Source organism: Leptodactylus fuscus, chromosome 7 (genome assembly GCF_031893055.1).
Source record: "Leptodactylus fuscus isolate aLepFus1 chromosome 7, aLepFus1.hap2, whole genome shotgun sequence".
Classification (NCBI taxonomy): domain Eukaryota; kingdom Metazoa; phylum Chordata; class Amphibia; order Anura; family Leptodactylidae; genus Leptodactylus; species Leptodactylus fuscus.
Window position 1 is genome coordinate 110,867,242 of NC_134271.1, and position 23,398 is coordinate 110,890,639.

The 23,398-nt window shown below is 41.7% G+C and overlaps 1 protein-coding gene across 1 annotated transcript in view; it reads left to right on the forward strand.

The window, feature by feature from the left end:
• TYRO3 (TYRO3 protein tyrosine kinase) overlaps positions 1–22,177 on the forward strand; it is a 145,154-nt gene extending 122,977 nt beyond the window's left edge. The window contains exons 17-19 of the mRNA XM_075282823.1: positions 14,161–14,320; positions 17,113–17,249; positions 20,023–22,177. Of these exons, the coding sequence (XP_075138924.1) occupies positions 14,161–14,320; positions 17,113–17,249; positions 20,023–20,434 (709 nt within the window). The 3' untranslated portion in view covers positions 20,435–22,177. The remainder of the gene's footprint in view (positions 1–14,160; positions 14,321–17,112; positions 17,250–20,022) is intronic.
• The last annotated feature ends 1,221 nt before the right edge of the window (positions 22,178–23,398 follow it).

Sequence of the window (23,398 nt, forward strand, 5' to 3'; positions counted from 1 at the left end):
TAAGAAAATAGAGCCCCTATGCAAATGCTAGTAAATACCCTTCTGGGCCCTTCGTCCAGCTGTAGTTTGTGCTTTCTGACAATGAGGTTCTGTGAACATAAGCATCATCCAGATCTTACAACACCCAATGGATCCCATTTACTTGTAATGGTGCCTATTGGAGTATACCATCGTGTTGATGGAGCAGAACTATTTTTCTTGTCAAAAACAGCAGAATCTGTAATGCCAACTTCTAACACATCTTCCAACACATATGTGAACAGAACCTAAGTTTGTTAGAGAGCAGTTTTTCATATGATTGGCTGCAAACCGCAAATAATAAACATGATCGTTACATATATAGTTTCATGACAATTGGATGCCACTGTGTGCAAACCTCAAAAAGATTGGAAACTTTGATTTGCTAGTTATGTCAGACAAGTAGTACTCTATTACTTGTCCCTGTGAAGAAAGAAACTCTTTCTCACTTATTTCACAGGGAGGGGGGGGGGGGGGGGGGCAGCACCATGGAATATAGACCCATGGTCCTGTGTCCGCCAGTGAATACAACAAGAAAAGGATTTTGCGGTGAGTACAAAAAAATCCCATTTTTAGAGTTCCTCGCCCTTCAGGCCTCTTCATATTTGTAAAAGATGCATACTTGTCCATAATCCAAGGGCTGGGTTCAGTTGTTTCTTACCAGATGGATGGAACAGGACAGTGGGTTGTATAAATCTCCATATCTATACCTTATCTCCATAACAATAGGAAAAACTGTATGTAAATCTCTCAATTGCACTTTTCAGGGAAGAATTCTGAAGCAACCATAAATATTACCTAAAACTCTTTAGTCCATCAATGTTTGAACTGATTTCCATCTTCTCAATAGAAATGAAAGTGTTGCTTATCCTCAGTATGTGCACCAACATTCCCGCCGTACAGTATGCACAGTTCATGTACACTTGAAAAAGGGCATTGTGGCCCGAAACGCGTTGTTTTTTGAACCTTAATAAAGTGGTGAAATTTTACCGGGTGAAGCGCGGTATCCTTTTCTATGGTCCATCGGCAGTAGTGGAAGGAAAGGCTAGCTTCAATAGGATAATGGAAGTACAGTAGTGGCCCACTGGCTGGGATGTGTAACAAGCCAATATACTACCGTAAGTAGTCTGAAAATGTCCCTACTGCATTAGTAAATAAGTGTAGTGTTGATTCGCCTTTCTCCTTAAATAGATAACGACTAACTAAAAGTGTGAATTCTTGCGCCAGCCTGCCTGACGTCATCACTTAGTATCTGGAATAATATCTTATTTTGCTACATTTAGATGATGAACAAGGGGGATAACTCGATACTGCATGTGATAATGTAGCATGCATGACCACAGGAATGTGATGGAAGCGTGAATTTGTTCATTTCTGTTGTGTTACTGTATAGCTTCCCCGAATCTGGGACACACATACAATATTGTTAAATTATGCGCCCTACGAGCAGAGGACAATAGGATTTAAATAAAAAGACCCACGCAAATGCACCCTGCCACCAGATCGAGAAAGCAGAATTTCTCTACCTAATTGAATTTGCAGATTGTAAGCGGTAAATGACTGAGGCCAATAAAACAGATGGCATATTTTTATTTTTTTTAAATATATTTTATATTCTGATGAGTTAAAACAAGCGCTATCCGTCCTCGTGCCCAAACTCTGAATTTATCTTCCAGCCTTCTGTGTGGACATTATGCCAGTGAGTTTTTACATAAATAATCAGATAGTGGACAATGGAGCAGACTAATATATTCTGCGTGTTGTTGAAAGGTTACGAGCGCTGTTATTGTATATTGGTGAGAATGCATACAGATCAATGTACTGTGTACGTGAATTATTCATATATTAGCACATGCAGTTTTTTGTTGTCTTTGATGTTTTGTTAAAAATACTTCAAAAGAATGAATGACCAGATGTATAAATGAAGGACCGAAAATCCAAAAAGATCTTATTTATGTGACTTAAATTTCCCCCCAATTTTTTTTTAACCCTAAATCAATAGTATAAATGAAGATGAGCTTACTAACCCATACACAGCGGATAGTGGCAGTGTTGAACAGCTGATACCCAACAGCATCTTTTGGGTTCGTATTTAACCACAATTGTGAGAGTTTAACTCTTCAGATACCAGATTCAATACCAACCCCAGCATTTGAGCAATTAGTCATAAGGTAGGAGCTTCCCCCCCACCCCTGAAAGCTTCATATCGCTGGACCCCCGTGGCGACAAGATTTACTGGTTGACTTGGTGGCGAGAGGCCTTATAGAGGATTACTATAGTAGCATTCCTATGAAGCGCTACCTGTGGCACAATACACTACCATACTGAAGTATTAATGGGCCATGTTGTCAGGTCTAAACATAAGCAATGGCATTTTTAAGAGTTTTTAAAAAAAATGTAAAAATATTTTTAAAAAATCTAAACGGCCCCTTTTTCCGATTTGCCAAATAGAAGCAGTAAGATGTTGTTACACTGTAACAAAAAAATAAATAACAAATGCCAAAGTTGATGATTTTAGTCACGTTTACACCCAAAGAAAATTGAAAAAAAATGCTGCAAAAAAAAAAGTTGTATGCACCCTAAAATAGTCAATAATAGTAGAAGTACCAAACAGCTGCTCGTCCCATCAAAAATGGGTCTTAAATACCATCAGTTGCAAATGAAAACAATAAGGGGGTCATAATATGACAACAAAAAAGTTTTAAAAAAAATAAATTAGGCAGCAAACCATTAAAAAACAACAACAAACAAAAATAAATATACATTTGGTATCTTCATAATAATACCTGACCCAAAAATTTTGTTTTATACATTGGTTATCTATAAACTAGTGTGTGATACAAGTGTTCTTACGAGGCTCATGCACAGATCACACGTTCAGTACAGGACTTATTGTGCATCCACAGTAGTGGGTTGCGTACAATTTTCCTACAGTGCATTTGTAGGAAAACGGCTTCTGAATTAGATATGCAGCTGTCATAGAAATAATTAATCCTTGGCACATTCATTGCTGAAAGTCTAAACTGACTGAATTACCAGCAGTAGTTCTAATATACTAAGTTTCGGAGAGAGGAACGGACAGCAGGTGCAGTAGGAACAAACATTTTTATTGTTTGTTCCCTTCCCAGCACCTGCCATATTTCTATATGAACACACGCCCATAGTCTCATACTCATAGTCTCTGGATAAATAGTTCAGTGCATAGAGCCCACACTATTCCATAGCTTGGCTATAGTTATTCAGTGGTCATATACTATATTTCTATTCTAGAACCAAATTCTGCCCATATATAATACCACCAATCTCCACGGTCCGGACATGGAAAGTTCTCTGTAACTCCTGACGGTGACATTTTTCAATTTTTGTTTTTGGCTTCCCGCCTTCCAACTCCCATAACTTTATATTTTTCTATTCACAGAGCCATATGAGGGCTTAATGCTTGCAGGAATAAGTATTCTTCATAATGATGCTATTTATTATACTGTACAATGTACTGGGAAGCTGGAAAAAAAATTCTGAACAGGGTGGAATTGGAGAAAAAAAGTACTGTATATACTCGAGTATAAGCCGACTTATAAGTCTGGTCATGTGCATTACAGATTAGTAACTCCATGGGGATCATAGTAATAGCAGTTAACCCAATCATGTCCCTCACATTAACCCCCTGTGTGCCTCAGTTATTGATATGTGGGACATATGGAGGTAATAATTAGGTATCTTCATAACTAAGGTCCTTCATTAGTACCCTCATGTGTCTCACATATTAGTAACCCTTATATGGGGCACACAGGGGTTAATGTGAGGGACATGATGGGGTTAACTGTTATTAATGTGAGGCACATGGAGTTACTGAAACTGAATTAATAACCCCAAATGCCTGACATTAATAGGCAGAGTAACTAAAGGAAGGGACCTGTGTGTGTCACTTTACTGTAGCTTCCTCTCCTCCATACAACAGACATCTACCATAAGACACAATGAATCCTGGCCACTCATCTGCAGGGTAGATGCTAAATCCTAGTGTGCTAAAGGACCTCTGATGACATCATGACCATGTGATCAGACTATGGTGTGGGCGGAGCTACTAGGATTTAGACTTGACCATATCTGCAGATGTTACATACCAGTGGCTACAGGACCTTTGATGGCATCACAATCATGTGACCTACATGACAAAGCCAATCACAGAGCAGTAGCACTAAAGGACCTCCCCCTTCATTTAATTTATGCAGGTCCTTGCAGTTCTCTGTGCTCCATGGACTGACTCGAGTATAAGCCAATTGCTGAAAAAGTCGGCCTATACTCAAGTATATACGGTACATTTGTGCAGCTTTTCACTTCATTTTAGTGCATTCACTGTGGCGCCAGAATGACGTCACTTGTATTCTATGTTTCTGTACAATTCCGGGAATATAAAATTTATATGGTTTTATGTACATCTTAACACCTTAACAACAATATAAAACGTTAGAATTTTTTTTTTTTTTATTACAAGAGTCGCCATATTCAAGTTACACCTGTAACTCTTTTTATATGTATGCATAGGGCATCTTCCCCCCCCCCCCCCTTTTAGCTATACCATTATATTGCTGTGATCAATTTATTCAAATATTTACCCAAGGCAAAAAAATGTCGGTTCATCACTTTTGACCTTGAACCCCAGGTGTCTGATCATTAATTCGACACACTGCAAAATATCAACATTTTTATGACGAGCTGCATAAAGCAGCCTGTCATACAAATCATAGCCAGACAAGCCTTCATTAGGCTCCGGGCTGTCATGGCAACGGAACGTCGGCCCTGGATCTTATTTTGGTTGCTGCCAATCTTCACCAAAATGGTGCAACCAAAAAGAATGACCTCGGACAATTTTGACTGAGGCGCCAGGGGCCTTAATGCCCACATCATTGTGGGTACTGATCACAGGCGTTAATGTCGGGACTCTGCTGTAGAATACAGCAGAGACCCCACAGCTATGGCAGCCACTTAGCTACTGAGCGGCTACCTTATTTAAATATCCAACATCCGCCATACTATTACGGTGGATGTTGGGGAAGTGGTTAAGCTGTTAGGAATCTCAATATCTTTGATCCTGTTTCTCCTACTTCTATCCATCGTTCCTTTCAGTGCATTTCTGTTCACAGCCATCACTGTAAGGTTGCATTGCCTACCGAAATCTGGCTGGATCTACTCAACTAGCCAGAGCTTTGACACGCAGAGCCAATCTGAGTACTGCTTCATTGTCCAATCCAGAGCTGACGCTGGGTTCACACCAGCGCCTGAACTCCGTTTTCAGGTTTCTGTCTTCTGCATGCAGAAGACGGAAACCTGTCATGCCGAGTCCGGCCGTGAGTGCCAGTGAGCGTTTTATGTACTCCACGGTGAAACCGTTTTTTTTTAAAACCGGTCACGGAGTACTGCATGTCCAACTCTGTGTCCGGTTAAAAAAAAGGTTTCGCCGCAGAGCGCATAAAACGCTCACTGGCGCTCACGGCTGGACACTTTTCAAGCCCATTCAAATGAATGGGATTGAAACATACCGGCAGGTTTCCGTCTCCTGCCCGTTTTGTGCAGGAAACGGAAACCTGCAGAACGGAGTACGGGCGCAGATGTGAACGAGCCCTTAGACATTGGGACACATTTATCGATACTGCTGAACTTTGCACTGTTTTAACCGGTTAAGGACCGCCGTACGTAAATTTACGGCCTGCGGTCCAGGTACCTAAAGACCGGACTATTGTAAAAATACATCCTGTCTTTAGGTACCTATTTCGCGGGGGGAGGGGTGCGGGGAGGACGGGGGTTAGGTGTTACTAACACCTAACCCCTTCCTCAATAACGTCCAGTCGGAACTGAGTCCGACTGGACGTTTTAACCCTTTCGATCGCGCCGTGAAACATCACGGCGCGATCGAAAGGCATCCGCCGACATTTGAAGCTGATCGGCACCCCCCGCGGCGAGATCGGAGGGTGCCGATAGCAGTAAAAGGTAGTCTGGGGTCTGGCCAGTGACCCCAGACTGCCCGGAGCCCCCACATACCTGGTGATCCTGCCAGGACCTTCTGATGTCAGGCTGTGCGTCTACACAGCCTGACATCCTGCTACGGAATGCCATGTGGGACACCTGCAGGCTGTGTCTCACATGGCATTCTATATCAGCAAAGTATTGCTGATTGAAGTGTCCTAAATGGACACATGAAAAAGTAAAAAAAAATGTAAAAAAAATAAAATGAAGTGTATGAAAAAAATTAATAAAGTTATAAAGCCCAAAAATCCCTTTTTCTCAATAGAAAATGAATTATATAAAAAAAGAACTAAAAAGTAATAAAAACAATGCATATTTGGTATTGTCGCGTCCGTAACAATCTGTACAATAAAACTGAAATAATATTTAATGTACACGGCGAACGCCGGAAAAAAAAAAAACGGAAAAAACTCGCCGGAAGTAATGATTTTTCGCCATCTCACCATACAAAATATGCTATAAAAAGTGAACAAAAAGTCATATGCATCCGACAACAGTACCAATAAAAAGCGCAGGTTGTCCCGCAAAAAATAAGCCCTCAACCAACTCTGTCAACCGAAAAATAAAAATGTTACGCCTCTTAGAAGATGCGATGCAAAAAACATTGATTTATGTCCCCAAATGTGTTTTTCCTCTGCAGAACTAGTAACACATAAAAAAATACTATAAATGAGGTATCGCTGTAACCGTACCGACCCGCAGAATAAAGGGAACATGTTACTTATACTGTACGCTGCATGGCGCAAAATTAAAAAAGTAAAACTCAATGCCAGGATTGATTTTTTTTTTTTTAAATCCAGCAAAAAAGGGTTAATAAAATGTATTCAATAAGATGTAGACACCCAAAAATGGTGTCATTACGAAATGCATCTCATCCCGCAAAGAATAAGCCCTTATATGGCCGCGTCACCAGAAACATAAAGAAAATATAGCATCTCACAATGTGAAGACAAAAACCCTCAAAAATCGCCAAATTATTAGAACACAACTGGGTGCGTCATGTAGGGAATATATAAGCTGTGTGAGCGGATATCAGGGGACACCCCAGATTTACAGCTTATGAGGGAACAGACACCAGAAGTGACCCCTAAAGTGACCCCCAGAGTGACTCCCCCAATCATAGGAGCTACGGGGACATAGTAGGGAATTTGGTGTTTGCAATGTCCTCCGCACAGCTTATACATTCCCTCTTCGCCATCCGCTGTGCAGTCACGTCCGGGATACTAATACTCACTACACCCCCTGATAAATTCTTTGAGGGGTGCAGTTTTCAAAATGGGGTCACTCCTGGTACCCCATGGAATCCACTTTTCTGGTACCTTACAGGCTCTACAAACATGACATGGCGTCCAGATACCAAACATCTGAATCTGTGCTCCAAAAGCCGCATAGCGCTCCTTCCCTTCTGCACCCTGCTGTACGTCCAAACTGCAGTTTATGACACATGTATGACACATGTATGACACTGGTGTACCCCCGGATAACGGACATAATGTCATATGTGGGTATAAACTGATACTAGGGCACAGCCGGACACAGAAGGGAAGAAGGGTCATTTGGTTTTTGGAGCACAGACGGTTTGGTTTTTGGATGCCATGACACTTTTGTAGAGCTGAAACGCCAGTAATTTGGAATCCCCTGATAAATTACCTTATTTTGGAAACTACACCCCTGAAGGATTTATCCAGGGGTACAGACAGCATTTTTAACCCCCAAGTGTTGCTATAACTTTATATATATAACTATAACTGTAGTGGATTGTGAGAGGTGAAAATGACCATTTTTCCAGGAATACGTCCTTTCAGTGCGTAATATATTGTGCCCACCTTGTATCAGAGATGAACGCTCTAAAAGCTGTTGTGCCTGGGATACCCGTTTAACAGTTTTTGGAGTGTCTCTGCTGACATAAGTCGGGCACAACATGTTGCACACTGAAATGGCAAATCTGTAAAATTTTCATTTTTAACTTCTCTATCAGTTGCGATTTCATTTCTGGAAACTAAATAAATGCAACACTCAAGGGTTAAAAATTCTCGCTACACCACTTGATAAATCCCATCAGTGGGGTAGTGTCCAAAATAGGGTGACATGTCTGCGGATTCCACTTTATTGGCAATTCAGGGGCTTTGCAAAAGTGGCAAAAAAAACCAAACTGTGCTCCAAAAACCAAAATAGCGCTCCTTCCCTTCTGTCCCCGGTTGTGCCCAAACAGCCGATTCTACCCACATATGGCATTAAGTACGTTATCCGGGGTACACCAGTGTCATACATGTGGGCATACACTGCTATTTGGGTACCCAGCAGGGTGCAGATGTGAAGGAGCAATATGTGCTTTTGGAGTGCAGATTTAGATTCTTCGTTTTTGGACACCACGTCACATTTGCAGAGACCCTAAAATTGCCCCTACAAAATGGGGTCACTTCTTGGTGAATTCCAGTTTACTGGAACCTCCAGGGCTCTGCAAAAACATCATGGCGCCCAGAGGGTCCCTCTAAATCTGTATCCCAAAAGCTAAAACGCACAGTGGTCCTTCCCTTCTGAGCCCTGCTGTGTGCCCAAGCAGCAGTTTACACCCACATATATAATTTTTTGACCCCCGGGATGGCCCACTTAATAGTTTTAGGAGTGCAGGTCTCTGACAACACAAAGTGGGTGCAACGTATTGGGCACCGAAATGGCATATTTTTAAAAATTTCAATTTTCATTTTGTACATTAATTTTTGGGAAGCATTTTAGGCTCAAAATGATAATACCCCTTGATACATTCCTTGACAGGTGTAGTTTCTAAAATGGGGTCACTTTTGAGGGGTTTCCATTGTATTGATACTTTAGGGGCTCTGCAAATGCGACATGGCACCTGAAAACTATTCCAGCAACATCTGCCCTCCAAAATCCAAATAGCGCTCTTTCCATTCTGAGCCCCAGCATGTACCCATACAGCAGATTTTGGCCACATATGGGGTATTGCCGTGTTCAGAAGAAATTGTGTAACAAACTGTGGGGGGCTTTTAATTCTTAAACTATTTGCAAAATTAAAACTATGGCGCTAAATGGACGATTTATTGGGAAAAAAAGTAATTTTTCATTTTCACGTCCCAATGTTAATAAAATCTGTGAAACACCTGTGAGGCCAAAATACTCACTCTACCCCTAGACAAATTCTATGAGGGGTGTAGTTTCCAAAATGGGGTCACTTATAGGGGGTTTCCACTGTATTGGTACTTTAGGGGCTCTGCAAATGCGACATGGGACCTGAAAAATATTCCAGCAAAATCTGCCCTCCAAAAGCCAAATAGCCCTCTTTCCATTCTGAGCCCCGCCATGTTCCCATACAGCAGATTATGACCACATATGGGGCATTTCTGTGTTCAGCAGAATTTGTGTAACGAACTTTATGGAGCTTTTTCTCCTTTATCCTCTTGTGAAAATTAAAAATTTGGGGCTAAATTGACAGTTTGTTGGAAAAAAAGTAATTTTTCATTTTCATGGCCCAATGTTAATAAAATCTGTGAAACAGCTGTAGGGTCAAAATGCTCACTCTACCCTTTAATATGTTCTGTGGGGGGTATAGTTTCCCAAATGGGGTCACTTTTAGGGGGTTTCCACTGTATTGGTACTCTAGGGGCTCTGCTAATGCGACATGGCACCTAAAATTATTCCAGAAAAATCTGCCATCCAAAAGCCAAATAGCGCTCCTTCCATTCTGAGCCCCGCCATGTTCCCATACAGCAGATTATAGCCACATATGGGGTATTGCCGTGTTCAGGAGAAATTGTTTAACAAACTGTGGGGGGCTTTTACTCCTTTAACCCCTTGTGAAAATGAAAACTTTGGAGATAAAGTGACATTTTAGTAATTTTTCATTTACACATTCCAATGTTAGTAAAATCTGTGGAACAACTGTAGGGTCTAAATGCTGACTATACCCCTTGATGAATTCTGTGAGGGGTGTGGATTCTAAAATGGGGTCACTTTTGGGGGGTTTCCATTGTTTTGGTACTCTAGGGTCTCTGCAAATAAGGCATGGCGCTGAAAATTATTCCAGCAAAATCTGCTGTTCAAACACCCAGTGTCGCTCCTTCCCTTCCATGCACTGCCGTGTGCCCAAAAATCAGTTTACACCCACATGTGGGGTATTTCTGTGCACGGGAGAAATTGCACAATAAACTGTCAGATGCATTTTCTCCTTCAACCCTTTGTGAATGTGTTAATTTTGGGTCTAAATGAATGTATTAGTGAAAAAAAATGAAATGTCTAAATTTCACTGCCATATTATTTTTATTCTTATGAAATGCTTAAAGGGTTAACAAACATCCCAAATGCTGTTTTGAATAATTTGAGGGATGCAGTTTTGAAAATGGGGTAATTTATGGGGGTTTCTATTATACAGGCCTTTATAATTACTTTCAGAACTGAAGTGGTCCCTAAAAAATTGGTTTGGAGAATTTTCTTGTAAATCTGGAAAATTGCTGTTACACTTGTAAGCCTTGTGACGTCCAAAATAAATTAAAAGACAATCAAAAGATGATGCCAATATAAAGCAGAGATATGGGAGATAATATTTATTCATGTATTTGGATGGTATTACTATCCGCCTGAAAAGCAGAGAATTTCACATTTTGAAAATTGCAATTTTTTTCAAATTTCCATCAAATTTCCTAGTTTTTTTATAAATAAATGCAAAAATATTGATTAGTGTTTACCACTAACATGAAGTATAATGTGTTACGAGAAAACCATCTCAAATTCATTTGTGCAAGTTAAAGCGTCTCAAAGTTATTGCCATTTAAAGTGACACATGTCAGTTTTGAAAAAAGAGGCCTGGTCTTTAACATACTTTTGGGCCTGGTCCTTAACCGGTTAAACTACAAATCCCATATGAATCTATCATATGGACCTTCATAAATATAGAGTGTATCTAGAAGCTCTAAGATTCTGACTGAAGTACCAACCTAGAAAAAGTGTTGACCTTCACTGTAAGACAACTCTTTGAAGCAAAACATGAAGACAAAATATGTAGATAAAATACTTAACTCACAGGCTGTAAGGAACAAATATTTGGCGCGTGCATCAAAAATGATACATTTCTTGGCACAAACTAAGCAGACACAAATCATCTCTCCCTTACTGAGGAGACAAATATGTGGCGCATATAGTAAATTGGCGTAAATTCATTATTTACACCATTTTAATTTTAATCAATTTCGCATAAGAAAATCTTTTGTCATGTTCATTCCTTTCTGTTTCATTAATGTGTCACAAAGTTAGATACTTCTAAACCACGCACATTCTAGTGCACAAGTGCCAAGCTAGTCGTATTTTTCTGGTGCACACTGTTCATAAATATCTCATAGATGCTGTGCACCATAAATTTTCGCACAAATGTAAACAGAAAAGTGTGGGACTTCTATTGATAGCTTTGCTCCATTGTATTTAAAGATGGCATTGAGACTTATCACCTGCCTGTGATTGCATTAGTATTCTAGGCTCTGTGCTCTGAGAACTTACTCTCTGTACCTCACCCTGTGTGCTGAACGCCTGGATTTCTGACCTTGCTTTGCTCTCCTCGATCACCTTCCTGGTTCTGACTTAGCTGTATCTGTGACCTCCTGGATTTGACCATGGCTTAGACTTGTGACATGCCTCTGCTTCAGTTATATCTATAGGGAAATCAGCTGTGTTTCTATAGGAATTACTGGCACAAAAACCACAACAGTTAGGTGCAACACTGTGGCTCAGTGGTTAGCACTGCAGCCTTGCAGCGCTGGAGTCCTGGGTTCGAATCCAGTCAGGAACAACATATGTAAGGAGTTTGTATGTTCTCCTTGTGTTTACGTGGATTTCCTTGCATTCTACAAAAAAATATGTACTTTGTGATCCCTATATGGGGCTCACAGTCTACATAAAAAAAATTCTGTATTTTTCCACAATGTGTGGATGGAATTCACTTTGCAAAACTGTAAAATGCCATGTTGGGCCCTGGCCTAAACAGCAATACCATCACCTTAGGAACTGCTTAAGTGGCAATTCCATAACACTTACACTTAGTTGGCTTTTACTTTAGACCAATACATTGTGCCAGAAAACTAGCACATGCCAGGAGTATATTTGGCTACATTTTAAGACTCCAAAAAGCCATTTCTGCTTGTCTAGTTAGGCTGGTTTCACACAGGGTTTTTTGGTCAGGATTTTGACGTGGAATCATTGTCAAAATCTGGCTCAAATGACTGCCTCCCATTGAATTCAATGGGTTCTTTTTTCCACAAGCGGTTTGCTCCCGCTCACGGTAAAAAGAAGCGACATGCCCTTTTCTTCAGGCAGATTCTGTGGCGCAACACTCCCTCTCGACTAGGCTTATTCATTTGGGCCTAATCTGGAGTGGAATTACGCGACTGGATTGTGGTGCACTGTATTCACTGTATCGGCATCCAGTCTCAGCTAGCCGTTTTTTGACCCGGATTCCTCATCAAAATCCGGTCCAAAAAGCCCTGTGTGAACCCGGCCTTACTTTATCAATGATGATTTTATCTCAACTGATCTGTGCCAAAAAGTAGGTGCCACTTGCATCCGATTTCTGGCCTAAGGGCGCAGCACTAGCATCTCTAGCATTAGTAAATGTGTGCCATCAGATGGAGAGTCCGCCTGGTACCAGGTATCCTTTTTTCTAAATGAAGTTTCTGTCATTTTCTCCCAAGTTTTCCATTTAACACTAGCTTGATGTTGATTCTCACAATGTTGCAGAGTGGCTTACTCATTCAGGTGATGCTATTCATATACATTTTTATAGTTTCCTTTAGCATTACAAAAGCAAATTAAGCGAGTTCTAACCATATGTGACAATTTTCATCTGTTAGCTAAAGCTATTTTTACCCTGTTGTCTGGAAACATCTATTTTTCCCATGCTAAACTGCAGCTATGCCATAAAAAGATTTCTATTTTTTTTCCTTTGCTACTTTTTAATATACTTTTACACTAGTTATTATACTGTTGCTTGGCAACCAGTAAGCTCAGTGTCTGTGGAAGAAAAGAAAGCCATTCCATGTCCTTTTAGTAATAATGGATGCCGGCAATGATAGTAAGGTGGCTCTTCAGTGGTAGAATTGCTCTCTGGAGTTCATTTTTGGGCTATTCTTTGTGGCTCCAATTTCTAATTTTAATGTATTTGTACAAAAATATCAGTAATGGTAGGAAATGGCGTATCCGAGAAAGGTATTTAATCTATAAAATGGTAGGTATATCCCAATTCAGTTTTTTTTCTCTCTCCCGTTCATTTCTAAGGGAGTTTCAGCTGGAATGTGTCTGAAGATAGGGCATAAAAAAATGTGCCATGACTTCTATTGAAATGAATGGTGGGAGGGTCAGGCGTTTTTGGAAGAAGATTTTGAAGCAGAATCCGCCTTAAAATCCTCCTGCAAAGAACTCCTTGTAAAATTACTTTGACGCAAGATGCACAGTAGCGTTCCGGTCTCTGCTGTTCAGGTCCCATGGAGACCTAACAGACAGAGAGACTGTCCACTAAAAAAAGCGGTTACCTGCAAACCCCAAAGTCCAGGGGTCAGCAACCTTCGGCAATCCAGATGCTGTGAAACTACAACTCCCAAACTGCTCCATTCATTTCCATTGCAGTTCTAAGAACAGCACAGCAAATATGCATGCTGGGAGTTGTAGTTTTACAACAGCTGGAGGGCCGAAGGTTGCCTACCCATGCCCTAGACTATGATGGCGGTTCCCCAGGTTTTAGGATTCTGCCGGTTTTAGTAATGTAATTGCCAGAGACAAAAAAAAAGTCCACTATGCAGGACCTTTCCCTCTGCCAATTTTAGGCAGAATCTGCATCGGAGTCCAACACAGATGTGAACCTAGCCTTAGATTGTCAAGATAATTTATTGATTGTTGGGCTGTAAGTTACTTTCTAGGTCAGCCCTACTGGAGAGAGACTGTGACATCTCAGAACAAGAGCATTCGACATAAGGGTGTGTCAAATTTGATCATTTGATACATTTTAGTGCAAGTTAAGGCAAAGCAGATATCAGCAAAACAGGCGATAAATATTGCCTTCATTATATATCCTATCCACAGACTTGAGCATATCTTGATTTTCTGTATTCCTTGTCTTAGGTTAAACGAGGACATGACAGTGTGTGTTGCAGACTTTGGTCTCTCCAAGAAGATCTACAGCGGAGATTATTACCGTCAGGGATGTGCGTCCAAGCTTCCTGTGAAATGGTTGGCGTTGGAAAGCCTGGCAGACAATGTTTACACAGTGTACAGTGATGTGGTGGGTGCTTCATTGCAGAAATGCAGTCCAGTTACATTGCACATTCCAAATATGTACTTCTGGTGATGGAAATAAAGCTTTACAAATATCTTTCTCTATGTTCTGTGCCCATGGTTTTTTTTTTGTTTTTTTTTTTGCACATTCTAGAGTTGCATTAGTGGTGTCACTAGGAATATGTCATTCATGTCTGACTTTAGGGGAAGGGGGGTCTGACCACTGTAATAAAAGAAAGTGGCAATTGCAACACCAAGCCTTCACTTAACCTTTTTATAAGGCGGTATGGTATGCCAAACATATTATTAGAGAAACTACTTTCTTTAGCCACTTTGTTCTTGTCCTCAATGGAGCTTACAGCTTCTGCCATTATAGGTTGGACATAGTGGACTTGTGTCCTTATTCAACCTTATAAACTATTCATATGTTACCAATCGGGCACCAGTGACAAATCCTAGCGATAAATACTGTTTATGTGGATTATCTAGCTGAATTCCATACTAAGGATGTGTTAGCAGATTTTATTTCCATGTGGATTTGAAGCATTTTCTGGACAACTATCACACTGAAAGCTTTTGCAAGAAGTCTCCCATTTACTTCAAAGGCAACCTGCGCTATTTGTTCCATAGTTGTACTTATTTTTTTTTACCTTGCATGATTTTTTGAAACAGCATGGTAATAAAGTGTGTGTGTGTGTGTGTGTGTGTGTGTGTGTATATATATATATATTTTATTTATTTATTTATTTTTTTTGTCTGCAAAATGACTCAAGTGCTGTGGTTAGCATTGACCACGGCATATATGGGATTAAATGGCAAGTATGGCAGGTCACTGAACGTATACTGATCAGGGTAAACTGTAAAGCACTTTGCTTAAATCCCAAGCAGGGTTGGTTCATTGTGTGTGCATGGGGGGGGGAGGGAGGTTAATAGACACTGCTTCCTGCGCTGCTTTACTTTTTCTTTTCTTTTTTCGAGCCCCCAATGTTCTTGAACAATCATTTCTGTTTGTTTCCACACTCGATAAGTTAAATGAGCTCTCCACAGTCAGATGGACACTCTAATTCAGGCATGTCAAACATGCGGCCCGTGGGCCGCATGCGGCCCTTTACAGGCATATCTGCGGCCCGCACAAAAGTCTCAAACTTTGACTCTACAGACTTTTGTGCGGGCCGCAGATGTACAAGGAAAGTGAGCGGTGGATTGGGGCGGCCCTGCTGGACGCAGCGCTGTTCCAGCGGCCACCCCTCACCCTTCGCAGAGAGCAGGTCTCCCTGCCTGCTCCGTTCCGCCCCCTCCTCCCTCCACTCCACCCCCTCCTCCCCACACGCCGGGTGACGTGGCCACGTAATCAGGCCCGCACCCGACGTGTGCCTGTATCCTACGTGGTCTCACAAAACCGCTGCGCAGGCTGAAGAGCAGAAGCAGGTAAGCTTCTGCAGAAGAAATTGTGATTTTTCAAGTATTATAAATACTAGATTTATGATGGGGGGGTTGTAGTGCTGGGGAAGGGTTGGGGTGCTGGGGGAGGGGGTGCTGGGGGAGGGGGGCTTTTTGATGTCTGTCTGGCCCTTCCTTGGGCTTGAGGACTGTTTTTTTTTTTCCCACCCACCTTGTAATTCTTTCACTTGGGGGTTAATTGGAGCATTACAGTCTGTAGTGCTCCTATTAACCCCCAAGTGCAAGAATTGCAAGTGGGTGGGAAAAAAACAGTCCTCAGGCCCAAGGAAGGGCCAGATATCCAGAAGCCCCCCTCCCCCAGCCCCCCCCCCTCCTCCTCAGTACCCCCAGCAGTCCAACTCTTCCCCAGCACTCCAGCACAATAATGGTGTCTGCCAGCTTTAACTGAGGTGCCATTTCACCGGCAATCGCAGGCACCCGGAGCAAGATTCGGGGCCTGCGTGCATTTTTATGGCAGCCGGGAGCCTTGTGAGGCTCCAGCCTGTCATTCTATACTTTCTATTGTAGGCTACTCTATGTAGCCTGCAATAGAAATGCCGGATTTTTGCGACGCATGGTATTAGTGATCAGTCCCCTAGGCCCTAGCCATTAGCTGCTGTGTGCAGCCCTCGCAACAACCTCTTGTTACTCATGTGGCCCTCGGGGTACCCTGAGTTTGACATGCCTGCTCTAATTGACATATTGGGTGCAGAAAAATAACAGAAATAATTTCTCAGGAACGGTGGGGGCTGAAGAAAAAATTCAAGCTGTTCCCGAATCAGTGGAGCTGTGCCTATTGAAGAATATAAAGAGGTGGTGAAAGGTCCTCTTAAAGGGGTAGTCCAACTTCCAAAAAGTATCTGCAAATACTTTCACAGCAATGCTGAATTTTACAGTTTCCTTTTGCAGCCTTTGCTTGGCTTTATTGTACTTGCTGCTCCTTTTATCACTATTATTTACATGCCGTGAATCTGTGAATAAACTACATTTCCCATGATGCATCTGCCTCCTCTCTCCTCCAATGAAATCACATGTAATAATCACAACGAGTGAGAGTAGGCAGATGATTCATGGGAAATGTAGTTTCTTCACAGATTAACTGCATGTATAGAACAATGATAAAAGGAGCAGCAAGTACAGTAAAGCCAAGCAAAGGCTGTACAAGGGAACAGTGAGGATTTAGCACTGCTGTCGACGTATTTGCAAATAATTTTTGGAAGTTGGATAATCCCTTTAAAGTTGTGAATTTCACTGTGAACCACAGTAGAGCCATCTCCATGTATCTAAGTTATAAAGGGGTTATACAAGATTTATTAATTATTTTTTATTAATATATTTTTTTTTATTATTTCCTCCTAGTGGGCATTTGGTGTCACGCTTTGGGAAATAGTCACATTGGGACAAACTCCTTACGCCGGCATTGAGAATTCTGAAATCTACAGCTACCTCCTTGCTGGTAATAGATTGAAGCAGCCGCCGGACTGTCTGGACGAGCTGTAAGTAATGTGCCCACCTGTGCCTCTTCCTGAGGTTAGCGCCAGCTATGCTGTGCAAGCATCTATTCTGTGAGATGGAGCTAAAAGATCTAAAGATGGCATGATCAAAAATAAGCCATAATGAGAGCATCTGCTGTACATTCAGACTGGCTTCTGCTCCTCATTAAAAAGTAAATGTATTTACAATGTGCCTGAGTGCCAGGCAGCGGAGATTGCAGGAATTTATGTCCTATAAATCTCATTTCTGTGAATGCCACCTAGAGGCAGCTATTGGGCTGGGCGAGGCCATTCTAGGACATGTATACAGGACTACCACTGGAATGGTGCTTGGGATTATGATGAAATTCACTCGTAATCTGTGTATAGTTTACATAACAATGCCGGACCAGCCAAGCGGCTAATGTGTGTGGGGCCTCCAAGCCTGATCCTGTTTTTTTTTTTTTTTTTTCTCCCTAATGGGATCTTAGGCTGCTTATTCCCTTCTCCCCACTGAGAATACATGCCAATCCAGCCAAGCCAAGGGGGCCAAATGTATGTAGGACGAATAGTGATCAGCTAAATGAGCATTCGACTATCTAATGTGTATGGTCACCATACAAAGAGTCTGACTCTAGAACCATCCCTATATCTTGGGATCACGTGAATATAACGCTTCCCAACCAGTTCCTCCATTGTGGAGGTGGCTCTTATCACTTAGTAGCAAAGCCAGAGTTGGGCCCCCTTTCTCCAGGGGACCCTTAGCAGGTGCAGGGTCTGCCTCTAGGCCCACTTTCTCCAGGGGGCCCTTAGCAGGTGCAGGGTCTTCCTCTAGGCCCACTTTCTCCAGGTGACATTTAGCAGGTGCAGGGTCTGCCTCTAGGCCCACTTTCTCCATGGGGCCCTTAGCAGGTGCAGGGTCTGCCTCTAGGCCCACTTTCTCCAGGGGACCCTTAGCAGGTGCAGGGTCTGCCTCTAGGCCCACTTTCTCCAAGCGGCCCTTAGCAGGTGCAGGGTCTGCCTCCAGGCCCACTTTCTCCAAGCGGCCCTTAGCAGGTGCAAGGTCTGCCTCTATGGTACATATGGTTTTGCCTTTTGCATTTCAGGTCAAGGATCAGGGATAAGGAGTAAAATACTATGTTATTCTATGTGGCACAAATAAGGGATTGTTTTCATAGTTGCTTAGTAAGTGGTAGGACATCTTTAACAACAATGTCAGCTCATACGTACATAAGATTTATGTTGTCTCTTCAGTTCAGTACATAGCTAACCATATGACGCCAAACTATATGCTACCTATTATTTTCAGTATCCCGGTATGATATTATGTTCCCAGCTTGTTCCTCTGGTTTATTGCATAAGCATGGCTTGAGAGCTTTTAGGACTAGAATACTAAACTGCAAACAATGTCTGTGGATTATTTCTGGTGATATAATGTCCTACAGATGATGCAAAAAAGCCATTAAAAATTACATCATCAGCATGCTCAAAATCATATTCAGACTTCGCCCACATCTCAATAGGAGTCAGAAGTGTTAATAGTAATAATGGCTTTTTAAAGAACATTTTTAATCCCATGCAGGCCTAACATTGGAAGGTGGGTGGAAGTCTATTATGCCTGAGACATAGAAAGCTACAAAGTTAAAGGTGCACACTGCTTTCCCAAGACAGACTAGGAACCAATACATTAGTGTAATGACTTCCAGTAATCTAGTGAATGGGCAGAAGTCCTTTATGTACAGATCTGTATTCCTATTGTCGTGGTGAACGTGCAAGTGATTGGAACAGCTAGGCCTTGTTGGGTTTTGGTGCAGATTTTTCATGCTTTTTTAGCTTAAAATTCAGAAGTGGGTCCCAAAAAGAGCAATTGAAAACTGAACCTGTTATAGTTTTGTCATCCGTATATAACTTTGGCTTAAATACTACCAGTATATCAGTATGAAGTTTGTATAGGAAGGGAAGAAGTTGGCGATGAAGTCTTTATTGTGATAGTCGGTGTTATAGTGACACCCACTGGTTGCAATGGTGTACAGCAGGTAAATTGTAACATTTGCTTTTATTGATGTCGGTAAAGCTCATCCTAAGTTCACACTTTGCAGGGGTTTTTTTAAATAATGGTTTAGAGCCAGAAGCAGCTGGAACTTAAATGTAGATGTTACTGAGATTAGTGATATTGTTTAAGGGTTGTAAAAAAATGATCTGAATGCATATAATCCTATATTTTGAGGACATCAATAAAAAAAAAATATGCTTAGGCTGGAATCACATTATCGTTGTTAATATTCACTGCTGTCTTCCATCATAGGATGACAGCAATGGACATTAAACTGTTGCAGAGAATGGTCACAGACTGATTCTTTTTTTTATGTAGATTGTGAGCCCCATATAGGGATCACAATCTACTTTTTTTTTTTCTTTTTTCCTATCAGTATGTCTTTATAGAATGGGAGGAAATCCATGCAAACACAGGGAGAACATACAAACTTCTTGTAGATGTTGTTCCTGAAAGATTCGAACCCAGGACTCAAGCGCTGCAGTGCTAACCACTGAGCCACCGTGTTGCCCCTTGGTCACAGACTGATTCTGTGTCCACTCCCATTGATACTAATGTAAACAACATGGCGGAAGCTACTATTCATCATCTTTGTTTACTTTGTAACGGAAGATAGTCATGTAGGTCCCAGCTTAAATTAAAATAAAGCCCTGCAAAGTCCCATCCTACGTAAGGGAAATAGATCTTTACAGTTTGCTAAGTATCAAATAAATGACTACTGATAATGATATTTTATTTTTGCAGGTATGAAATGATGTGCCAGTGCTGGATCACTGAGCCCAAACGGAGGCCCTGCTTTTCAGACCTGAGAAGACGGTTGGAAGCCGTCTGGGGACGTCTGTCTGTGCTATCAGGAAGTCAAGATCCACTGTATGTAAACCTCGGGGAGACGTATGGAGCTTCCGCTGCAGACTCCATTTTGCACTCTGCTTTTGACAATGATGACCAATGCTGTGTGGACACTTCTCAGACATGTGGTGCAACAGCAGTCAGTAGCGACTATCGCTATATTGTGAACCCTGGGTGCCTTAGAGAAGCAGATGAGTGGCCTCCTAATGTACAAACTGCAGAAGCCAGAGGCCTCCTGAATGGAGATGAAGATGATGAAGAAGAAGAGGAAGAAATTCAGGAAGCTCGCGTTGTCATTAACCTCTAGTACCAACCTCTCACAGGTACCCATAGACTTAGATGGCTGTCACCTGATTTGGTATGATCAGGTAACCCTCTTCATGTCTGTGGGCCCATGAGACAAAAGCTGGAAAAACTGATCTGGAGGAAGGAGGAGCAGCAGTCAGCAGAGCTCTTGTAGATGCTCCTACAGGCAGGCGTGTTACACAACCTTCTACGGCTGTCCTCTGTATCTGAATAGGGGTTAGGGGTGTTAACATCCGGTCCATTTTTTGGACAAACACAAAAGTATGGATACTACGTTTCTGCATCTGTCCAAAGGGGCAGAAGTGAATAGGCTTTTTTAAAATCTTGAACTCTATGTAAACCGATGGCCATGCACTTGCATTGCTTGAATCCGTTTTTTGCATCTGTTAAACAGATCTACTAAACAAATGTAACATGAATGAAACCTAAAACTGATGACCGTCCGTTTACATAGAGGCTAAATACACATGGATCTGTCTCTATCCCATTCTTTTGGGACAGTGCAGTATGTCATAAATTACAGAAATCCATGCAAATGTTGCAGCAAGAACCCCATTCACATGTATGGAATGGATTTTTTATCTGCAATGATTCTCCTGTATGTGAACAAGTACCAATATTGTCTGGCTCTGCTCCTTCCTTTCTCGCTTGCAAAAACATCATGCATGCTCAGGTGATCCAAGCAAGCGTGTCCAGCCTCCTCCTAATGTACGTGAGTACCTTGAATGCGGGACCCGAAGCAGGCTGTGATACCTTTTATAGCACCAAGACTTCAGAAGGGCCCTTAAAGCCATTAAATAAATGTATTAGCCTCAAACAAAACCGAGAGAACCAGGCGGTCACTATGTGGGTTACTTTTATTTCCAGTCATGAATGAACCGATGAGACTTCTGAGTGTTTCATCATCAAACCTACTAAACTTTAGTTTCTCACACTAAAACACTGTATATCTTTAAAAAAAAAAACATAAAAAAAATCAGGTGACTGTGAGATCTACTACTGTATATGTTCCTGTTTACCATTAGCGGATTGGCCCTTGCCTAGAGGAGATCCAGGGACGACTTTAGATGTATATATTTTTTTATATGACTAAAGCTCATAAGCTAGCAATCTCTTATTTTTACCAAGTGGAATGGTATCACAGCCGTAGCACACGATCAACCTGTAGGTGAGACGTTGCGTCTTCACATCGAGCCCTGAATCAACTTCTCAATGCAATATATTGGGGAACGCTCTGATTTCTAGTCAGGCACAAATACTTGCGCTTTTTCTAAAATTTTCTTAAATGGACTTGGATGGACAAGGAGCCGGGATATAAAGAGAGAACGATGACGTCACTGCTGATGGTTTCAGCTGAGATCCGCTGCTTTCATCAGAGTAGAAGTCGGTCTCTCTGTAACAAACGGGGTTCTGCATGTGTCATACTTACTTCATATAATGTATGTGTTTTTGTTTCATTTCTAGATTTTTTTTTTATTTTTAGCTAAGCGAACAACTGTTGTACTATTATGCTTCCAGAACCAAAATAATATTTTTCTAGAATGTGTGACTGAATTTATTTGCACCACTCAGTTTGAGAAGTCTGAGTGAAATAACAAGAATACGTGTTTTATTTATTTTTTTGCTTTTTATTTTCCAGGTTTATTTTAAAATGTACCTCTCTTTATATTTACAAATCACGTAACCCAAGTAGAAAGGTGGACAGATTTTTTAAAGGGATATTTCCACTGCGGACACTTGCTAAATTAGGGGGCGTTCACACTACCGTCAGAGTCCGACAGGTAGTGTCCGCTCCTAGTGTCCGTTCAAAATCTGGCACGGACATTAGGAGCGGACACTAGCTGTGTCCGTGACACTTGTCATTAATCTAAATGGCGATTGGGTGTGTTCTTTTGCACTCCGTGCCCTTACTTCACTGTCCGCATGTAAAGATGTCCGACTTTTCAAGCGGACAGAAAAACCCGACATGTAGGTTTTTTTCTGTCCGCTTGAAAAGTCGGACATCTTTACAAGCGGACAGTGAAGGAAGGGCACGGAGTGCAAAAGAACACACCCAATCGCCATTTAAATGAATGACAAGTGTCACGGACACAGCTAGTGTCCGCTCCTAATGTCCGTGCCAGATTTTGAACGGACACTAGGAGCGGACACTACCTGTCGGACACTGACGGTAGTGTGAACGCCCCCTTATATCCATCTCCTTTGTCTGATCACCAGGGATCAGCCCCCCCCCAGCGATCAGGAGGACTGGGGTTTATAAGTGCTCATGCTCATCTATTACCCTACTAACTTCTATGGTACTGCCAGAGATGGACATCTTTGAAGTCCCATAGGAGAGAATGGAGCAGTGAGTAAGCATGCACACCATGGCTTCATACATATGGGACACTTACACGCCCCTATTCTCTGAATCCCTGAGGGTCCCAGCAGTCGCACCCTGAATGATCAGATATTTATCTCCTATCTAAACTAGATTGTAAGAATGAATCGTGTCAAAGTTATTATAAGGTACATACCTTTTTAATATATTTGGTGCGTTTTTAACAGTCTTGAACTTAGTAAATGAAGCCTACACCTTCTATGAATAGGCACAAATTTGCACCATTGTTTTGGCTTTAGTATTAAAGGGGTTATAGCATGATAAAGCGCTGACTGGTGGTGGTCGATCTGACCACGGAGACTACCACCGATCCCGAGAACCAGGATTTTTCACTCCTACTCAGAATGTAGTGGTTGGTGCAATTCTCTGGATTGGTGGGGGCTCAGCAGTAAGACCCCTAGTGATCAACAACCCAAGTGTTTAGTGGTATAACTCCTTTAGCAAAGCAGTCTAAGGCTAAGGCCCCACATTGAGGAAACGCAGCTTTTTTAGTTGCATATTTTGCTGTGGTTTTTTTGAGCCAAAGCCAGGAGTGGGTTAAGCAGAAATTAGAAGTATAAGAGCTTCCTTTATATTTTCCATTTC